The sequence below is a fragment of the Danio rerio genome, chromosome 4, assembly GCF_052040795.2.
Source record: "Danio rerio strain M-AB ecotype USA chromosome 4, GRCz13ab, whole genome shotgun sequence".
Lineage (NCBI taxonomy): Eukaryota > Metazoa > Chordata > Actinopteri > Cypriniformes > Danionidae > Danio > Danio rerio.
In genome coordinates this window covers 19,046,951-19,069,984 of record NC_141024.2, presented here as the reverse complement: position 1 = coordinate 19,069,984, position 23,034 = coordinate 19,046,951, and the positions used below count along the sequence as shown (strand labels likewise).

General features: G+C 32.3%; 2 protein-coding genes across 2 annotated transcripts in view; one reads left to right on the top strand and one right to left on the bottom strand.

The window, feature by feature from the left end:
* The first annotated feature begins 1,411 nt into the window (after positions 1-1,411).
* On the top strand, positions 1,412-13,815 carry rint1 (RAD50 interactor 1). Its single transcript, NM_001045003.2, is given in 13 exon segments — positions 1,412-1,673; positions 3,268-3,509; positions 4,699-4,872; positions 4,948-5,088; positions 5,587-5,743; positions 6,740-6,850; positions 8,004-8,229; positions 8,306-8,443; positions 9,438-9,637; positions 10,414-10,631; positions 11,390-11,570; positions 12,568-12,686; positions 13,508-13,815. Coding segments are annotated over 13 exon segments (2,343 nt in total). The 5' UTR covers positions 1,412-1,448; the 3' UTR covers positions 13,719-13,815.
* A 392-nt stretch (positions 13,816-14,207) lies between these two features.
* The window catches only part of cfap54 (cilia and flagella associated 54), a 43,643-nt gene continuing 34,816 nt past the window's right edge, over positions 14,208-23,034 (bottom strand). The window contains exons 58-69 of the mRNA NM_001423554.1: positions 22,636-22,800; positions 22,433-22,544; positions 21,978-22,062; positions 21,836-21,895; positions 21,620-21,746; positions 19,410-19,565; positions 19,060-19,229; positions 18,889-18,984; positions 16,727-16,833; positions 16,408-16,552; positions 16,221-16,307; positions 14,208-14,445 (exon numbers count right to left, since the gene is read on the bottom strand). Coding sequence (NP_001410483.1) covers positions 14,326-14,445; positions 16,221-16,307; positions 16,408-16,552; positions 16,727-16,833; positions 18,889-18,984; positions 19,060-19,229; positions 19,410-19,565; positions 21,620-21,746; positions 21,836-21,895; positions 21,978-22,062; positions 22,433-22,544; positions 22,636-22,800 — 1,430 coding nt within the window. The 3' untranslated portion in view covers positions 14,208-14,325. The remainder of the gene's footprint in view (positions 14,446-16,220; positions 16,308-16,407; positions 16,553-16,726; positions 16,834-18,888; positions 18,985-19,059; positions 19,230-19,409; positions 19,566-21,619; positions 21,747-21,835; positions 21,896-21,977; positions 22,063-22,432; positions 22,545-22,635; positions 22,801-23,034) is intronic.

Sequence of the window (23,034 nt, the reverse complement as noted above, 5' to 3'; positions counted from 1 at the left end):
TAGTCGCCAAGCGTTTTTGGAAATTGAAAGACATACAATTACATTCAAGCAAAATATTGCAAAAAAATTACAACCTACAAAATGTCAACTAAGTTTTTTTTATTTGTCCTTCTCTTGATTTTTCCTTTTTTATTTGTATTTAATATTTTTTCTATAACATATAAATTTGGGTGTGCTAGTTTTTAGACCGTTATCATAAGTTATTCTGTTAGATAAACTTCAGATTTGGCTTCAGCATTGTCTAATCTGATGTATATGCACAAATATAATATTGTCTAGCTTCCTATAAAAATATGAATTTAAAAGAGAGATTTGTGATGGGTGTACTTATATATGCTGAGCACTGTAAATGTATATATAATATTTTTACTGTTTGCATTGTTTATTATAATCTAAATAACTGTTGTTTCCTATTGATAATTGTTAATTAATCAATAACCAATAAAATATTAATAAAATGTTCACATTTGTGAACTGTACATTTTATGCTAACACTATTAATATTTATATATTATATTTTGTTTTAATGTTTGATTAATTTATATTCATAATTATCAATTATCCATTTAATTAACATTAATCGCGATTCTAACCAATGCTTACTATTTTATCTCGATTATTAAAGAGGTAATGTTAAGTTAGTTTACCCAGAAATGAAAATCCTTTTACTCATCATCATGTTTAAAACCGGTTTGTTTCTGTTTTCTGTTGAACACAAAGGAACATATAATGAACAATGTCATTTACTTCCATAGTATTTTTGTTCGTACTTTGAAAGTCAAATGTCTGCTTTTTCCCCTGCATTCGTCAGAATATCTTGTTTTCTGTTTAACATTTTAAAACCACTTGAGTGTGAGTATATTATAAGGAAAAATTAATTTTGGGTTGCTGTGGATTTAACAAACAAGTAAGGTAAGCAGTGGCTTAGGGCCCCAAATACCCAGACATTTCTATAAATTATATAATGACATTTTCTATATTTTATAAACACAAATTTACCTTAATTAGTACATCTGTGCAAATGTGTCACCCCCACCCCCAACCATGGACCAGTCCAGCAGTCAAATCAGATGAAAATTTACTCTTAAAAAAAAATTAGTTAAATGATTTTTTGTTTAGTTGGGAATTTGTTTTAAGTAAACAAATCTTTTAAAATGTAGAGATTGCGTTAAGATAAAAATATGACAGCAAGACTGGGTTACATAAAAAAACACCTAAATGAACAAGTAAATACAATTTTAAAAAGTGTGGATATTACTATAGGACTTCCAGGTCCTGTGGCTCGAATGGTTAGGGTACCCAAATAACTACATCCGACCCTGATTTTGGGGTAAACAATTCCTTCAATAATTGTGGCAGAAATACGACAGTAAAAAATTGTGTGTTACACCTTTCTGCCACTAGAGGGAGCCTCAAAAACAAACTCCACTGATGACGTGTCGAGCAACATGGCAGCGCCTATGATGGAGCACAACAACCACAGTAACATGGTTCTTTCTGATCTGAAACTAGTAGACAGCACTAAATCTGACTCTCCTTCAGAAGATGGAAACCCTGAAGACGATATAGTTGCTCTTGTGCAGAAGGAGATCGGTGGAGATCTGAAGTCGCTAAAGAAGGTGTCTGGGCTTTTGGAGAAACTGACATTAGAGAACAAGCAGCTAGAAGAGCAGGTAAATAAAGAAAGAAATGCTCTGTACAAAGGATTTATTACGAGTTCATATATATATATATATAACGTAGAGTAGACGCTTTTATTCAAAGCAGCTTACAAGTGAAATGTTTTATATGTTAAAGTTTAAGACAAAATTCACCCAATACTGATCAAGGAATAGAAAAGATCATTCTGTCATCTGTTACTCCTCATTTTGTTACAATGCTCTACATAATTTTTTCCATGGAAGTTGCAAAGGATAAAATAAATAGTCCATAATGCTGGTTATTTAGTCCTCAGTGACTTTCACTGCATGTATGAATGTATGAATGTATGTATGTACCGTGCTCAGCATAATTGAGTTTTGAAAATGAATAATTTTATCCATTTCGCAGTAAATATAGGCAATGTATTTTGGTGCATTTAAACTAAACTAATTTATACAACAGATATACTTATTAAAATAATACTTTCATCATCAAACATATTGAGAAATTGAAAGATAATACGAATAAATTCAAGCAAAATATTGAAAAAAATACAACTTACAAAATTTCAACTAAAAATTATTATTATTTTTTTGCTTCTCTTGATTTTTCCTCCTTTTTTTTAAATTTGTATTTAATATTTTTCTATAACATATCAATTTGGGTGTACTAGTTTTTGGACCATTATCATAAGTTCTTTTGTTAGATAAGCTCCATATTTGGTGTATATGCACAAATATAATATTGTATAGCTTCCTATTAAAAATTTTAAATATAGATAAATATACATTTGTATGTTTGTTGTTAGTTAGTTATTTAGTTAGTTAGTCTATTAAATAATTCAAATGTAACCAAAACAGTTTAGCTTCCATCATTTCCCCCAAATCCCCTTTAGAATAAAAAGTAATGAAATAAAAAAGGAAATTAATGCAACATTTGTGTGCATTTATTGCAACTTAAGTCTTTTTGACTTATTATAAACAACGTATTTAACGGTTGTTTCATGTATTATTTTTATTTATTAATAAAATTTTATTTAATATTTTTAGTTTATTTAACTTTATTTTTATTTTTAAGCATTAATCCTAGATAATCAAAGTTAAAGGGATAGTTCATCCAAAAATAAAAATGTACTTATTAATTGTTATAAATAATTTAATAATTATATTAATTATATAGTATATAAATGTGTAACATTTATAAAATAAATATATAATATTTATAATATATATAAAATATATAAATATATAAGAATTATTATTATTAGTATTATAACTTATTTTTATAACTATTAAAACTATTAAAATTATTATAATTATAACTATTTACTCACTCTCAAGTGGTTCCAATCCTTTATGAGTTTCATCATTTTTCTGTTGAACACAAAGCAAGTTATTATGAAGAATGGTGAAAATGGGTAACCATTGACGTCCATAGTAGCACAAATACTATGGAAGTCAATGGTAACCAGTTTTCAACATTTTTTAAAAACATCTTTTTTGCATTGAAGAGAAACGGGTTGATGACAAGTGAATTGTAAGTAAATGATGTCAATAAGCATGCATCATTATATAAATCAGTTATACTGCTACAGGATGACTTATCTGTTGTGATTCGTACATGCAGGTGCAGACAGTGTCGTCTTCGGGGCCGCTGCGTGTGTCTGCAGCTCTGCGTGCAGCAGAGGAGTCTCAGAAGAAGCTGGAGTCTCTACTGGAGAACGAGAGGCTGTTGTCTAACAAACTGCAGCAGCATCTGCAGGGTGCACAGGTCTGGACTGACAGCATCGGGCAGGTCCTGGGGCAGCTGGACACATTAGAGAAACATATGAAGTACCTGCAATGCCTGGCACGTATTGAAGAGCTCAGGTAAATATCAGGGGGTTACGGCAAGACTCTACAAACAAAAAAAGCTGTCGATTTTTATATTTCGTAACAGGGTTTTTAATATAAGCAATATGTTATGTGCATACAATAAACTGCTACATTTATTGTACTTAGTCCGTTTATGTTTGTGCTTTTCTGTTACAATACATATTTTTTAAAGCTGTTTTCTTGAAGTCCTCTTGTTTTCATAAAGCCCTCCAGTGATTTTTTTTTTTTCTTTTTTTAATTATTTTTCAAATATTTCCTTAAATTATGTTAAACAGAACAGGGATTTTCTCACAGTATTTCCTATAATATTTTTTCATTTGGGGAAAGCCTTATTTGTTTTATTTCGGCTAGAACAAAAGCAGTTTTAAATTTTCTAAAAACCAGTTTAAGGTAAATATTATTAGCCCCCTTAAGAACTATTTTTTCAATTTGTCTAAAGAACAAATCATTAAATGTCAATTTAAGCTGAATACTAGTATCTTGAAAGATATCTAGTCAATATATTATGTTCTGACATCATGGCAAAAATAAAAAAATTCAGTTTCAATTAGAAATTATTATATTATAAACGGACTAATAATTCATGAGGGCTAATTATTCAACTGTATATAGTCACAGATGGATTTGCTCATACATAATTTGCCTCATTTTTAATAAACAACAATTTATTCCACAAAAACCTGCAAATGTGTATATTTCCTTGTCTGTTTGCTGTTTTTTTTTTCTGAATTATGGAGTGATAAAAGAGGTTCCCCGAATCTCCCCTGTAAAAAAAACTACTTCAGATTTTTCTGCTAGAATTGTATGCAAATTAGCCTACATTTAATTAAACAATGCCTATTTTAATATAATCAATCAACTGCACAAGTATAGTGATCCAGTAACTATTACCTCATTTCTTTCCCTGTACACCTATACAGCAGTGGTGTCAAACTGAGTTCCTGGAGGGCCGGTTTAGTGCACTGTTTAGTTCCAACCCTGCTTCAACACACTTACCTGTAGGTCTTAAACCAGCCTGAAGAACTCAAATAGTTGGATCTGGTTTGTTTAAATATGGCTGGAACTAAAGTGTGCAGAGCTGCGGCCCTCCAGGAACTCAGTTCGACACATACAGTGTATTGCCTAAAAAATTATAATAACGTAACAGAGATTTTTTTTCTTTGCTTCTTTTATGCTGCATCAGTGACAGTATCCAGCAGTATCTGATGACCAATAGTGTGTGGGATGCGGTCAGAGCCATTGACAGTATGGCGTCTCTGGATATGGATTTGAGGGAGTCAGGCTGTCTCCACCTGCAGGCTTTCCTCAGAGAGACACTTCGGTTTTGGCACAAGATCCTTAAAGACAAACTGACCAGGTGTGAAACTCACAGGACGTTTAGAGTTAGTATAAATGCTTCTGAGATGATGCTAAATGTTTAGTTGTGTTTCAGTGATTTCGAGGAAGTCCTGACGCAGTTACACTGGCCGTTCATCTCAGCCCCGACACAGACTCTCTCTCCTCCAGCAAACGCACAGGAGCTCAACAGCCAGCTGGAGCTGCTCGTCTCCCAGCTTCTGTCTCTACAGACCTCGTATCCTTAATATTCTGCTGAATAGACTTCAGTACTGATGCAGTTTCTCAGTGTATGTCACTGGAGTGTCAGACTGATCCAGGCTCGCAAAGAATTATGCAAAAGTTAATATTCCTTGTTAAATTTTCAACTAGATTTTAGATAAACTACAGTATATGAGATGTTAATAGGACTGTCAGTTTTTTATTTTAAAGTATTTTTATTTACTATTTTTAGTATTTTTTTAACTTGTGTATATATTGTTTTATTTCATTTATATTGTTTTATTTTTTATTATTTGTATTTTAAAAGATATTAAAACTTTATAATATACAAATATTACAATTTTCATCACCATTTTTACAATTAAAGTGAGACATCAAATACTGACCAACCTTTTTTGCTTTGTTTGATGTACATTAACCAAGTGTCCCATATTGTAAAGTGTTACTGTGCATTTATTAATTAATTTATTTTTCAAGATGCAAAGGTGATCATTTTCCCTAACAGCTGCTGAAGTGATGACCTTATATCAGAGAATAAAGAAACATCATCTCGTCCTGGACAGTCCCAGACTCCTCCACTCTCGCTGCCCATTCAGATCATGCTGCTTCCCCTTAGCAAAAGGTTCAGGTATCACTTCACCGGAAACCGTCAGACCAACAGCTTAAGCAAGGTCATTAACTACTCAGTTTGTTATTTAAGTCTATTCAGTCTAAAAGCAAAACTCCTTTTCATTCTGTTAAAAAATTTGCTCTGACAGCTTAGTGGGCAGTGCACGATCATATTGTGCAATTACACTGTGGGCATCCCAGTTCCAGTCCTGACTTATGGACTAGAGCTGCACAATATTGGAAAAAAAACTGATACTGTGATTTTAGTTTTTCTGCCATATATATTGTGATATTAATATAATTTCACTAGATGACTTGAGTAACTCTGTTTGGGAATAATAATTTTACATTGATTGGGATGATTTTGTAGGCATCTGCATAATATAAAAATATACAAAAATTAAATAAAGCAGTGATGAAAACATATATATATATATATATATATATATATATATATATATATATATATATATATACAGTATATAAACAGTGCTTCAAAGTTTTCCATGCAGTCTAACAGCAGATGCTCCTAAAAAAAATGATTAAATGTAAAATGTAACAATCAATTTAACAGAACTTCAGTGTTAAGCTGCTTTGACACAATCCACATTGTAAAAGTGCTATAGAAATAAAGATGAATTTAATTTAATTGAATTAACACTGTATATTCTTCATACTGTAAATAAGCAATTAATTTATCTCAAAGTGGTTAACTTTTGCAATTTCTTGTGCCCAAATGGTTTAAGTTTACTTGAAATCTTACAGTAAACACATACAATTTCAAATCATTCACATTATTAGAATCTGGTCATGTTACATTAATCCTAACATGACATTGCAGATCATCTTGCCATGAGACTATTGCAGATTTGCACACTGCAATATCAGTGCTGTTTCTATCTCCCCTTCTCTCGCTTTCTATCCAACGTTGCTTTCTGTCAACATTCTGTCCTATAATAAAGGCAAAACATATATCTTAAAAAATAGTTTGTGAATAGGGAAACTATTGATTAATAATCATGCATACAATAAGATAAAGTTAAATTGTCTGTCTACAGCCAGAGTGGTATTTGACTCAGATCCTCATTTGGATGGGAAACAACTCCAACTTTATGGATGAGAAGGTTCAGCCTATATTGGATCGTGCTGGAGGCAATGTTAACGCAAGGGTAAGTTTATCATCGATTTGGTTAAAGACAAATTTATGAGATTATTTACCTATTTGTTGGATTTCAAACACATTCAACCACATGCGCGATTACACTACAAAATAATCCAGTCAAATTAATTTTCAACTCTCTCTGAAAGAGGTCGAAAGAGGACAAACTAAACCATTTTAGATGCTGTTTACACATGTAGTATCATTTAGCATTTATATTTAAAGTATAGTATAACATTTTTGAGTTAAAAGTAAAATCTATTCAGAATGAATATTTGAGCAAGCAGTGTTCAAAACTTTTTCCTTAACGTAGCCCAATTCACATTGGTAAGATTGTAATAATGTTTTCTAATCTGGGTGGTAGGTTTTCTCTGGATTGATAGATGGAGACAAAGACACAAAACTTGCAGACTAAAGATTTAAATCCTGCCTCTTTTTTTACAATCAACTGCAATTTCACATTTAGATCTGCCTTTGTCCAATTGACAGTGAGGGAAAAGAGCCTTTTCACATGACTCCATGCAGTGTACCCTTTACAAAGCTCCCATAGAGCATTCAAACAGTCACCAGTATATTTACTAGAATCTCATCTGTCATCTAAAAACAAAACTTGCAGATCACCAAGATTTATGGGAGAAAATGGGACTTAAAACGGAGCGTATTGATTTGTGTTGTTGTCTGTAATGCAGATGAAGTTGGTATGTACTTGTCAGCAAGTAAAAAATTATTATTATTCAGGAAATAACCTGAATTAATAAGTAAGAAAGTTGCAAATATATAGTTTCCTTAATTAAAAAATAGCTTACTTTTCTTACCTCTTAATAACTTAAACGCAATTATTTTCAAACTCAGAAAGCATTTTTGGAAGAGAAGCACTTAAATACATTCCCAATGATTTTGTTATTTAGCTATTAAAACGTTGTCTTAAATCCCAAAATGCGTTTAATATTTTCATTTGTAAAGTTTCCAGAGAAGTATTCCATTCATTTATGGGCAAAACAGAACTACTAATACACTGCATCGCGGAAAGGCCGAAGTGAAGTGACGTCATTGTAAAAATTCTCAATAGAGCCAAGATCTCCTACTCTGTTGTGTCCTTACTTCGATTATATCGCAACTTGCGATAATTTTAGCTATTAATGTCCTCTCAATCTGTCCTCCAGGTGGAGCTCTGCAGAGGTCTGCTCACTCTGGCGCAGGAAAAGCTTGCCCACGATGCTCCTCGATTGCTCTACGATGACGCTCTCTTCTGCCATCTAGTGGACGAGGTGTTGCAGTTTGAAAAAGAGTTGCGCAGCACCCACAGTTACCCGCGTGCTTACCCCGGTGTCCTCCACATATTGCTAGAGGAGAGCGTGTTTCAAAAGTGGCTCAGTGTGGAGAGAAAGAGTGAGTCTGAATGCTACGTGCTTGAGTCAAATTTTCAGTTTCGACAATTAAATAAACCGTGCATGTCGCCCTCCAGTGGCTGTTGAGAAAGTGGACGCCATGCTGTCTGCAGAAGGAGCCTGGAGCTCTCAATATAAAGACATTACTGATATGGATGAGCTCAAAGCACCAGACTGTGCAGAGACCTTCATGACCCTTCTACTGGTCATCACAGGTATTGATAAAAGCTCATCCTTTTTAAATATCCTTATCCTCATCTGTAATAAAATATATTTTGTTCTATATTTTTTGGCGATTACTTATGAACAAATCTCTCAGTAAAAATCTAAATTTAAATTAAAAAATTAAATAAAACAGATGTAAATAAAACTGTTATGGAGACATATACAGTTAAAGTCAGAATTATTAGCCCCCTTCAAAGTTTTTACTTCTTTTTAAAATATTTTCCAAATGATGTTTAACAGAGCAAGGAAATTTTCAAAGTATGTCTGATAATATTTTTGTCTTCTGGAGAAAGTCTTATTTGTTTTATTTAGGCTAGAATAAAATCATTTTTTACATTTTTTTAAACACAATTTTAGGGACAAAATTATTAGCCCCTTTAAGCTATATTTTTTTCGATAGTCTACAGAACAAACCACTGTTATACAATAGCTTGCCTAATTACCCTCACCTGCCTAGGTAACCTAATTAACCCAGTTAAGCCTTTAAATGTCACTTTAAGCTGTATAGAAGTGTCTTGAAAAGCATCTAGTCAAATATTATTTACAGTCATCATGGCAAAGATAAAATAAATCCGTTATTAGAGATGAGTTATTAAAACTATTATGTTTAGAAATGTGTTAAAAATATTTTCTTTCCGTAAAACAGAAATTGGGGAAAAAATAAAGAAGCGGTCTAAAAATTCAGGGGGGCTAATAATTCTGACTCAATTGTAGCACAGTGCAGAAGAAAATATAACGCATTTTGAGAAAACGGGCATAAATATATGTATTATAATCCAAATCTACAGACATAAATTGATTAAGTGTGACTAAAGAAACATTTTAAATGTATTTTGGATGTGGTCTTTACATTAAACAAAAAGAAAGACTTGATAAAAAGCCAACATCACCCAAAATCTCAAAATTGACATGTTTTTGCCTGCAGTGTCTTTCCATAAAGTTGAAATACTTGTTTATGATTGCCTGTGCTGTCCTCCTCCTTAGAACGATACCGCTCTCTGCCATGTCAGCGGGCTCAGCTCAGTTTCCTGGCATTGCAGAAGGAGCTGGTGGATGATTTTCGTATCCGCCTCACGCAGGTCATGAAAGAAGAGTCCCGACAGCCACTGAGCTCCCGTTACTCCGCCATCCTCAACGCTGCCAACTACATCTCCACTGTTCTCAGTGACTGGGGTGACAATGTTGTAAGTGCTTTTGAGCCACACTTTGATTAACAGTAGTTAATGTGTCATTTTTCAGGTTCATAATAAATTTATTGTTGTAGCAATTTCCAAAATGTTTCTTAATATACCAGTTTCTTAAAATTACCATAAAAATAGATGCTTATTAATATTTGAAAAAGTTTTTATAGTCAAATGACTGTACAACACAATGTAAAACAAAAAACATATCAGAGGAAATTGAAATGAAAATAAAATAATATATGAAATAATTGTACATATCTAATAATAACATGTAATATTTATTATTATTTGTCAAATAAATTTATATATATATATATATATATATATATATATATACGACTGGAGTAATGACTCAGATATGACAATTAAATGCATTTTAAAAAATATATTAAAATAGTAAATATATCAATATTTTACAAAATATGCATTTTAAAAAAGTTTTTTAATAAATTAGGATCTTTAATCTTGTATGTGATCAAAGAACAGGTGTATAAGGAATATTCGTTTGGTTTTTAAATAAGGGTTACCATTTGATATTTTAGGCTCTTTAAATTTGAACATTTCTAAAAGTTCACATATAAAAAAAAACAATATCAATTATACAAAATATAACGTATATTATTTTATTTATTTAACAAAAATGAAGATAAAACGAAAGAGTCTTCCTTACACTTTACTAACACATTATATTAAATAGAATAATAAAAATAATATGAACCTTTTTCTACATCCTGATGGAGATCAGAAATGCTTACTTGTATGGTATTTTGTCTCAGTTCTTCTTGCAGTTGCAGCAGGCTGCAGTTTCAGTGGGCGAGGAAATCCTGGGCCCTTTAGGGGCCACAGAGAGCGGCAGACTGGCCTCTCTGGAGGGATCTTTGTTTGAGGAACTGTTGGCTCTGTTGGAGAGGCTGCGAGGAGACATGCTGGGCCGATTACTAGACGCAGTCATGAGAGACGTCAAGGAGAAGGCACAGCCATACTGCAAAGACAGGTATAAGTAAAAAAAAATACAGCCAGCAGATGTGCTAGTAATATATATTTAATTGATTCAACATGCTGTTTTTCACTGTAGATTTTTACTGGAAAATTATTGAATATTTAAATTTATATACAGTTAAATTTTTATTTCTTTATTAAATATTTCCCAAATGATGTTTAACAGAGCAAGGAAATTTTCACAGCATGTCTGATAATCATTTTTCTTTTGGAGAAAGTCTTATTTGTTTTATTTAGGCTAGAATAAAAGCAGTTTTTAATTTTTAAAAAACCATTTTAAGGTCAATATTGTTAGTCCCTATAAGCAAGCTCCTCTAATTTTCTTTTTGATAATCTAGAGAATAAACTATTATTATACAATAACTTGCCTAATTACCCTAACCTGCCTAGTTAACGTAATTAACCTAGTTAAGCCTTTAAACATCACTTTAAACTGTATAGAAATGTCTTGAAAAATATGTTGTAAAATATTATTTACTGTCATCAAGGCAAAGATAAAATAAATCAGTCATTAGAAATAAGTTATAAAAACTATTATGTTTAGAAATGTGTTGACAAAATCTCTTTATTAAACAGAAAATGGGGGGGAAATAAACAGGGGGGCTAATACTTCAGGGAGGCTAATAATTCTGACTTCAACTATATTAGGAAGCTGTGAAATTGGGAAGGTTTCAGTCTAAGGAGTGATCTTTGGGTTGCTTTCTCTACCTTTTGTTTTGACATTTGTCCTTGTTTAAACTGAATGTGTTTCAGATGGATCTCCTTGCCATCGCAAAGCGACCAGGCCACTATGTCGTTATCCAGTTCTGCATGTCCCATGATGCTTTGCCTGCGGGATCACCTGCTCCAACTGCAGCAGATGTTGTGTCTTCCTCTATTTCAGATGTTTTGGCAGGGCCTCGCTGAGAGACTCGACTGCTTCATCTATGAGGATGTCAGTCTTCTTCTTTCTTTACTTGTTAAGCCATAATTGAAAAGTCTGTTTTATGGGTTTTATACAATTTATTTTATTGTTATCAATACTGAAAGTCAAGTTGTGCTGCTTTATATTTTTGTGCGGTCACACTTTACAATAAGGTTCATTAGTTAACGTTAAGTAATGCATTTACTAACATGAACAAACACTGAACAATACATTTACTACAGTATTTATTCATGTTAACAAACGTTAGTTAATGAAAATACAGTAGTTCATAGTTAGTTCATGTTAACTCATGGTGCATTAACTAATGTTAACAAGCATAGTCTTGAATGTTAATAATGCATTAGTAAATGTTCAAATATGATTAATAAATGCTGTACAAGTGTTGTTCATGATTAGTTCATGTTAGTAAATGCATAAACTAATGAACCTTATTGTAAAGTGTTACCTTTTGTGCCAACAAATAATGATACATTTTTCAAGTTTTTATGATAAACAGAAAGTTTATTTGAACAGTGTTTATCTGAAAAACACATTTTTCTAGCATTAGGAAAGTATTAACAAGTATTTAAAAATAGCAACTTCAGATTCCAGAGTGTGGATAATAGTATAATTATTAGCTTCAAACTATGGATATGTTTACAGACAATATGTGTGCTTTTGTAAAATTTCATATGGAGAAGACAATGTTCTTAAAATGATCCTTATTCACATGGATTCATAAAAACAAATAAAAAATGCTGCAATATGCATTCCAGCCATTTTTGAAAACTTTGGATTTTCAGGCCCCAAAACACTGTTGTGTAAACTAATGGCCAATATACAACAAATATTTTTCATTTATAATTGAAAATGGTGTTGTGTAAATGACTCCTAATGCAGGACAATTAAAACATATTGATTTTTATAACAATCTCTTTATAATAGCTAGGATTTCCTGTACCTGAATTCTGCAGGCAGTAGTTTATTGGCATCAGTTGTTCATCTGTGTTTGTTTCTCATCCCTCAGCTCATCCTTTATAACCATTTCAATGAAGGCGGCGCTGCACAGCTTCAATACGACATGACCAGAAACCTTTTTCCTCTGTTTGGACACTACTGCAAGAGACCAGAAAACTTCTTCAAACAGTAAGTGTGTTGAAGAAAGAAATACTTGAAAACTGCCTGTTCTATTATAATTCATTTATAATTACTAAGAAATAATGAATAGCCAAGGTGATGATTTGGCCACACTGCAAATAACAATAATAATAAATGTATTTTTATATAGTGCCTTTAGAACTAAATTCTTAAGAGTGCTTTAAAACTCTAAAAACATACATGGATAAAACAATATTGTGTAACAGTAAAAGTGTAACCAGTCAAAACATTTAAAACACTAAAACACTCTCTGAAAATGCACACCTTACAGATAGGCAAGCCAAAAAAGTGTGTTTTCAAGAATGACTTAAACACCTTAAAATATTCTGCATGTCTCGTATTATAGAGGAGTAAGTTCCAGACTTTTAGAGCAAGTGAAGCAAAAGCCTGTTAAAAGTGTTTATATGCATTATCTTCTAATAATTTAATTGACCAAAGTACATTATTACATCTATACTAAGGTTAACAAACCTAAAAACATTGTTCAGATGTTATATTTCAAGACATTTATTAGGTTTTTTGTCTTCAAACGGCTTTTGTGTCAAGGACATGCTTACACATCCATAGCATTTTTTAAATTTATGTTTTGACTGTATTTTTAAAGATATTTTTTTTTTATTTTAGGTATCATGGAACTCTAATTCAGTAAAGGAATGACTTTATCTCTGGATTTACAATTAAAATAATTGCAAATCTTATCATGTTTATCAGCCAATCAGAATCTAGCATTGAAAAGGTTCATAGTATAATCTGTTTCTGAAATAATGGATAGAAAAACCTCATTGTTATTTCTCTCTTCCTCATGTTAGTGTGAAGGAGGCCTGCATCATCTTGACTCTAAAAGTGGGTCCGGCGCTGTTGCTATTAGACGTTTTGAAACAGTCAGAAGAAGATAGTCTTCCCAACCATCAACAGTCCAGTCCAGAATCTGCACTCAATGAGCTGGGAATCTACAAACTGGCCCCGAGTGACGTGCAGATCCTCCTGAACCTCCGCTCAGCCTGGCTCAATCAATCATAACTTGCATCAATCCCATAATCACACAACACAGAATTATAGACGCTTTACCCAGCACTAAAACACATCTCATGTGACTGAATAAAATATCCTACGTCCACTAATGTTTCAATAGTATTTAAGATGAACTGAAACTCTGAAGGGAAATGTGAAGAGTTCATGATTTCAGATGTAAACAGAAATGTAAAAAGGAGAACAAAAGCTTTGCCTTCCACCAAAAACAAACAAATAAATTAATACGTTTTAGTGCTTTCTTCTTTATTTGGTGTTAAATCAATAATTTTATAGCACATTAAATATAAATAGTTGGGGTATACTGATTTATCTCATTCATCTAGTGCAGATTAAGCTGTGGGTTTTTATCAATAAAAGGGGGAAATATAGCTAAATGTAAATTTATAATATAAATATATATATATATATATATATATATATATATATATATATATATATATATATATATATATATATATATATATATATATATATTTTTTTTTTTTTTTTAATATATACTTTATTTGCTGTTAAAAAGGCATTAATATTATTATAGCATATTAAATATTTGCATGCATGTTGGTCTATCTCATATGCAGGACAGATGAAGCTGTGGTTAATTCAGAAGAGAGAGAATCCAGCTGATGAGGGCTGTATTTTGTAGAGTGCCGCCTGTTGCAGGATTAAAGCAGCGCTCCAGATTCTCAAGATACTTTGTGCTTTGGCCAATGGGCATCTGCATGGGTAGAAATACAAAGAGACAGAATCAGATATATGTCTTTTGGTGTACTCATTATAATAATAATATAAGGGTCAAAGACATAAGGTATTCTTTAAATTATTTTATATACATAGAAACCATATTAAATGTATGTAAACTGCAAGTTCTTACAAATTTTATTAACATTTTAGATTTTTTATAATATAATAAAATACTGATACTGCACACATTTTCAGAGTCAACGCGGTGCATACAATCACCAATGAAATCATTAATCATTAAAAATCACCCACACATGTTCCCCTCTAATGTTTCATTGCATATTTCTTAGCAAATTCTAAAAAATCTAAAAAGTTATTAGAAAAAAGTGTTGCTTTAGATTAGATAAAAGCATCTCCTAAATGAATGAGGGTGCATTGGCATGGCAACATTTTCAGCCAAAAGCTTTTTATGGGTTTTGCCCGTTCATTTGCACGACAACAGCATTTTGGGACTGAAAATTGATAAATCAGAGGTAACACTTTATTTTGATGGTCCATTTGAGTATTAGTAGACTGTCTGCTTAATATCTGTTGATGTCACTCCTTCAACAGACATTTAACTGACAATAAGAAACTTTGCAAGTACATGTCAACTTACCCTAACCCCAACCCCAACCTAACAGTCTACTTATAATCTAATAAGAATTAGTTGGCATGTAAGTGCAATGTAACTAAATTCAACAAACAAAGTGTGACCAAAGTGGAAGTTTTCAAAAATATTCACCACTGTCTTGTCCAACACCCGAAAAAAAGATAGTGGTGATTTAAAAAATGAAGACGTCATGCACTGAAAACATTTATACTTTAAACCAACTTAAAAAAATGACTGTATTTATTTCAGCTAAATTTATACATTTCCCTCAAATTATAGTTTTGACTTGGTTGAAACTGAAAAACGTAATTTAATATTAATTAGAATATTTATTCTGCCCTAGCAAAAAATCATTCATTCACTCAAGGTAAAATATTTTATAGACCATGAATAAATTAAATTGATTTTGATTTGAAGTTGAACCAAAGTAAAGTAAAATTGTACGTTGCACTTAACTATAATTAATTCATATGATTTTAGGCTATGCTATTGCTAGTTATTTGGTTTTAAAAATCTGAGGTAAACTATCTGCTGGTGCTTTCAGTGTGTTACACTGAAATGTTACACAAGATGATAATCAAACTCACATTAAAAATCCTTAGCTGAATAGCACATAAACAGTACCTTTTTCATGTGATTACACGAAATTAAAACTGCCGGCTTAAAGTATTACTTAAATACAACTTTGAGAAAAACTAATGCTTTTAATTTTGTTTCGAAGCAAATTTAATAAAACTCGAAAACGTATTTTCACAGGTGTTGAACCTAGTTCCTGGAGGGCTGCAGCTCTGAACAGTTTAGCTTTAATCCTAATTGAATACACATGAGTTAAGTCTTCAGGTTCAGGTCAACCTACAGGTAAGTGTGTTGAAGCAGGGTTGGAACTAAACTGTACAGGGCTGTGGCCCTCCTGGAACTGGATTTGACAAATGTACAATAAAAGACACAGTAGTTTCACTTTTTTCAGATTGCATATGTAATGTGTTAGTAAAACAGCGTTTTTGCCTGTTTCCTCTGATGAGTAATTGCAGATCTTTTTGAAAACTTTGCTGTGTAAATGTGAAACTTTTTTTAAAATGCAAGAGAAAAACATTTCCTATTTCGGCTACATTGTTGTCATGTAAATATAGCCTAAAAGTAAAGGTTTGAGACTTCACCTCTGTGAGGGGTGCCGAACTGAAATCAGGCTTCAGTAAATTCCTGATCTCAGTGCAGACGCGTGTGGCCATCTCCAGAAGCATGTCCTATTAGAAACCATTGCAGGTGAAAAGAAAACAAGAGGTTAACTCAGTGTATTCAATACTGCCTGGAGGTACATTATGGACATTCTAGGCCCAGACAGACCTGTTGGGGAGTGCTAGAGGGTGACGCTCTTGTGTTTTGGTTTTCTTCTTTTTGACTTGTAGAGGAAACAGAGTTTGTGGAGGGTGAAACACGGCCTTCAACCTCTACACATGTTGAGCTCAGTAGGGTGTGAACAGCCCTCAGCCTGCCAAAGCCATAAAAGATAAATAACTACAGCTTACATTAAACAGAAATGCAAAGGTCAGAATAAAACAAACTTTACCCCTACTTGACAAACAGACAAGCTGAATAAGAAACAATATTGTGTTTATCTCAATTATCTTATGTTTTTCATTAGGTAGATGAACGCAGTTCCTACCTTTCTAAACTGATTGTCCTCTGTCCAGCCTGTATTGCAGCAATTGCGTCTGCAATAGGGGTTATTGCTGATATAGGAGTATCATTTACAGAGAAGAGAAGCAGAACCTGAAGAAATCAAACACATTTCCTTCTCAAAAACTAGAATTACATCCTATAACTCAACTATAAAACTCATTTGGTTCAAACAATTCCCAGTTATCGTTTTGCAAAGGTATGTGTAAGAACTTTTGTGTTTTCACTACTTTTCTTTGCCCACGTGTAAACAGCTTGCATTGAAATTGTACTTTTTCTCAATATAATTTGTTAGGAAATTCAAAAGGCTATGACAGATTTGTTCAATATTAAGATGCCATGGACACATGAAAATATTATCATCCTTGTGTAAGGACCCCATCTTAAATATAAAGAAATTCAATATAGCTTCTTGCATACAGGTCTAATTTACACGGTTAAAAACTAATACTATAAATGGGCCTGAAATCTTTAGGAAAATATGTGCTATTAGTTTACATTACTGCATTAGTCTACACATTATATTGCTACTATATGAGTAAATGTTTTCATTTGAATTATTTGAGTATTTATAAAAGTGTATTATTTATTTAATTAATTGTTATTTAATTTTTGGACTAATTATTGTATATTAATTTATCCTAAAATGTATCATTTGAAAAAATAAAAATATTTATAGTTTTGTTCAAATTCCTCTTTCTTTGTCAAACTAACAATAACACCTACTTTAAATTTTTTACTAGCTTTTCTATTATATATTTTTCATGTTATTCAACCTCCTTTTTGGTGTCAAAATCACTGTTTTCACCTTGTCGCACACCTAGTGTTTTAAACTTCAACAATGAAAATAACATTTTAAAATATTATTGATCTGGTATCTATTAATGTATCTTAATTAAGCACTAGTGAAATAATTCAAATATTTTATAGTTATTAATGTCAGACTATTATCAATATTATTTTCTATACCACAGTATCGCATAGTGTCAGTGTCATTTCCACCACAACACTGTTTGTGAAAGATTATTTAGGTGGTTTCTATGAAAATGAATAGTGCCATCTGAGAACATGTTCACGTGGAGGGAATCAAAAATTTTTATTAACAACACTTGAAGAAAAATCAAGGTAAATATTGTTTCACAAGGAAATACATTTATTCCATGTTATTTCCAAATATGTTGTACCTTCAAAAATGTTTTTAAAAACCAAACAAAATTAAGGTAAATAAGAGTGTTTTGTCAACATGAAAGGCTAGAATCAATTCAAAGCAGTGAAGCTATTTTTCATTTTTCACAATAAACTGTGGAAATGTGATTTCCACCACTGTCATTTCCATCACCACACATATTTTAAAAAATATTTAAAAAGTTCTTATTACACATTAAATGTGTATTCACAATGTAGAAGTTCATGCTTTATTTAATATACAAATTGAGTTTATTTATTTTCTAATAAACTCTTAAACAAATTAATATTAAATTTTAGAGTGTGACAGCTGTACAATTCAGCATACAACTAATTTCAGTGACAAATGTATAATTTTTATATACATTGTGGAACAATTGGTTAAACTAGATACAAAAATGATCTTAGACAATGTTTGACTGCCATAATAATTTATTTCATTTTGAAATAAGCTGTATACTGAGATGTGGTGGAATTGACATTTGTTCAGTTCACGATAGAAAAATGTTTCTCTTCTTATATCTTCTTCTTCTTATAAGTTTGTCCTCTTACAGATCCTAAAACTAGACAAATTGTTTAAACTTATGAGGCTATGTTACGTTAATTTTGAACAAGTTTTTTTTACTCAACTTCACAAGGCTAAAAGTGCCCGTAGTTGAAGAATAGCCCTTAGATTAAATTATTTATTCATTTTTTAATTTTGTTTAGTTTTTATGCATTTTCTTCAAACATATCCATGGAGAAATATATACTGTATATATCCAGTTTTAAAACCACATGAAACTTTTTGTACTGTCACAGTCTCTAATCTCAATTATAATTAAAATTCCAGTGTTTCTGAGTTTAAATGTCTCTTGGAACTAATGTTTGTAACAGACAGATCAATTTAATTGTCCATAGTTTCTAAATAAAAGAAAACTAAAAAAAAACGATGAGTATGGAAATGGATGAGTATCTGACTACCGTGTTTTGCTGTGAGGAGGGTCTGTACCACAGGATGCTCAGCTCCTGGACTTCAGTGCTGGCTGATGGCCACAGATCTGACAAGGGCTGATCATGCTGAAAGAGTCACGAGGGAGACTATTAGTAGAGATGAAATTTTGTTTTTATTTTAATAAATGTGTAAAGAGAAACCTGTATTCGCTGAGGCTCTAGTATTAGAGCAGTAGGAGGATGAGGAATATTTAACTGCTCTCTGTAAGATGGATGGTGATGCCTGAAGAAAGTGTGCAACTGTGACAGTCTGAGAGCCAGTTTGGGATCCCCAGACGCAGACAGAAGCCCATCGATATCCTGCATCACACCTGAATAACATTACATTAGCAAATTACACTATCAACTAAAAAAACACTAATACTGCCAACTTCTTTGCTCATATTTATGAAGAGTGGCAATATTGAGAGCACTGTATACCCTCAACAAATGGTAGATTTACTGATTGAGTAATAAATTGACTAAATGAGCCATAGTTTAATGTGATGTACCTGGTTGTGAGGAGACCTGTAGCAGGTTGCTTAAGTGCGTGCAGTAGCGGGACACATGAACCCAGGTCAGCTGTGTGTATTTCCCGCTGTTTACCTCACGCTCAGTGTCTATGAATGATTTAGGACTGGTGACAGTCTCAACATGTTCTAGCCCACCTGCCAATTAGATTCATACATTCAAGTAAACTGCAGATTATTACATATTTATTATTAGTGATGCACACTATTGCACTCAAATACTCAAATTCATAATTATGAAAACTCTTGATACCATAAAACAATACCACAGAGCAGTGTTAGTCATAGCAGCTTGAACAATAAATTGTAACAGGTATAATTAAACTGAAATTATATATTTCCTAAATGAATTAACTAAAATGTTTCATATTTTCTTGGATTCTCCAATCCACAAATTAAATGAAAATGCAGGTATTGCTGAGTAGCAAAAATCAAAGTACATATATTCATTCATTCTGAAAACTAAAGGGCATCAGTAGATCCCTATTTATTCACTTTGACAATTATAGGTGACTTTCAAAAAAACAAAACATTATATTGTTTTACTATAAGTCAGTAAATCAGCATACTATCATCTCAAAAACATAGCAAGAATCAGATGCTTTGTTTCTAGTGAAGACTTAGAGAAACTTGTTCATGCTTTTATTAGCAGCAGGGTGGATTACTGTAATGGACTCCTCACTGGTCTTCCTAAAAAAACAGTCAGACAGTTGCAGCTCATCCAGAACGCTGCAGCCAGAATTCTAACCAGAAGCAGGAAATCAGAGCACATCACACCTGTCCTCAGGTCTTTACACTGGCTGCCAGTTACATTCAGAATAGATTTTAAAGTATTATTACTGGTCTATAAATCACTAAATGGCCTAGGACCTAAATACATCACAGATATGCTCACTGAATACAAACCTAACAGATCACTCAGATCATTAGGATCATATAAACTAGAAGTTCCAAGAGTTCAGTCAAAGCAGGGTGAATCGGCTTTTAGCCACTATGCCCCCCGCTGCTGGAATCAGCTTCCAGAAATGATCAGATGTGCTCCAACATTAGGCTCATTCAAATCAAGACTGAAAACACATCTGTTTAGCTGTGCCTTTACTGAATGAGCACTGTGCTGCGTCCGACAGATTGCACTATCATGTTTTTCTCTTCTTCTTCATTCTTTTATATCACATTTTACCTGTTTTTATGTTTTGTTTTGTTTTTACGCATTTTTATTATTTGTTTTTATTTTTATTTTACTTGTTTCTTTTATTCTTGTTTATGTAAAGCACTTTGAATTGCCATTGTGTATGAAATGTGCTATATAAATAAACTTGCCTTGCCTTGCCTATACATTAGCTTGTGGCTAATCAGGGATTAAACATTGAAACAAAGCATATTAACCCTGGACCATAATACCAGTCACAAATGTCAATTTGAAAATCATCTAAAAATTAATAGCTAATAAACTAATAAGCTTTTACATAAGCTTAATTTGTTAACAAATCAATATTTGGCCAAGATACAACTATTTAAATATAGAATCTGAGTGATCAAAAGTTTGAGTTTAAGTTTATTGTCACTGTACAGTAATAAAAGATTTCTATTGTGCAGTACCTAAAATCACACACACACACACACACACACACACACACACACACACACACACACACACACACACACACACACACACACACACACACACACACACACACACACACACACACACACACACACACACTCATATTATTGAAGTAATCAAATACATTCGCTAATACACTAAACAGATAAATAAATAAACATGTTAAATCCATTTTTAAAATGTTAATTAAAAATGAATTGAATATTCACATGGCACCAGAGGGAAAGTGATTGCTCAGTTCAATTACTGTTCTAGGATAAAACTGTCTCAGTCTAGACCAAAAAAAAAAAAAAAAAAAAGAGGGTTCAGAAAAATCTAAATCCTGAAAAAGTTGACCAAAGTAGGGTTTTACCAATGCATATTACTAATTACTAACAGTAACCTGTTAATCTATTTACAATAAAAAATGTATAAAAAAACATCTTCATTGAACAAGATCTTTACCTAATATTCAAATAATTATTTGCATAAAAGAAGAATATTTGGGGTATAGCCAAAAACCTACATGTGCAATATATGATTTTGTGGTTTAGGGTCACTAGGTCAACGTTTTGGGGTTTAAGATTACCACAAGGGAGGAAGAGATCATTCAATGCAAATGCAGGCAGGGCTTTCATTGAAGTAAGTGGTATAGAGCCTTCAGTTTCTCCAGTAAATCCATGCAAACTGACACATTTCCCAATAACTTCTGACATCTACAATGCACAAGGATAAAGAAGGATAAATCATTTATACTCGGCACACTCCATTCTGTACAGATGTGTAGATGATGTAAAATACAGACCTTTAAAGCCATCCTACAACAAACCCAGCAGAGCAGAAGGCAGGCCTCTTTGGCTGTTTCCTAAGAACACATACATATAAATAAATAAATAATATAGAAGTAATCTGCCATTATTCTTAATTTCTGTCACATTTTACAACACCTTGCTGGTCCCTCCAGGGGATGGAGTTTGTTCACATTCTTGCAAGTATATTAATGCCATTTCCAGGTAACACCTACGAGTCAATCTAAAATAAACACACACCAATATGTTCTGTTTGAATAGAAGTAGAGGAGTATTTCTGCACATTTTTATGTTTTTTTTTCACTTTGAATTATTTTTATATTGCTGAGTTTGACTGCAAGATTTCAACACTGAGAATTTGTTTCTGAAAACAGAAATGTAAGAAATAAAAACAAAACAATGGGCGGCCATGTTATCATGTGCTTGTGTGAGGGGAATAAAAGATACCAGAAACCTTATTTTAAGCAAATACAAAGCCAAAATGTATTGCTCAAAACTTTTGACGAAAAAAGGACAGATAATGGATAGTAATGAATCCTTATAGTGCTGTACTTTGAAAGACTGTGCACTTAAATACTATGGGTTATACTTACTGCAAACTTTGCCTATTAGTGTGGTCAGTTGTGGTTAAACATCCAAAGAGGGCCTCTAAGACTTTCTGGGGATTTGATTTTTGTATGGAAATTAGATGTCTCCCCACCACTCCTGGAGAAACAAATGACAAACCATTTTCATTTAATACTACTTCACAAGATAAGAGGCCATCATATAATAAAGAATTCTCCTGATTGGTCACCTATGCAGAAGAGAATGTCAGCTTCCAGCTGCCGGTCTCTGCTTGCTGAGGCCTGACAGATGCTAAGTGCAGATTGCAGAACTTCTTGAGCAGATATTAAAGGCTTCCAGAGATCGTCATCTCCCTCAGAGGAACCTGATAGAGCCTGTGATGCTAAAGAAAGACCTGGAACAGAGGATCAATACATAGTATAACACAATATCACAATATATGCTTGAGCTTTCAAAATTAGTTAAGAATTGTTTTAGATTTAGGTTTTGAAGCACATGTTAATCGGTTTACAAAACATAAAACAAAAATGACAAATTAAAAAACATTTTAAAAAAAGAACAAAAATTTACTTAATTAACTAGTTATAATTAATCATACATTTTTGGTTCAGTTATATGTAATACCTTG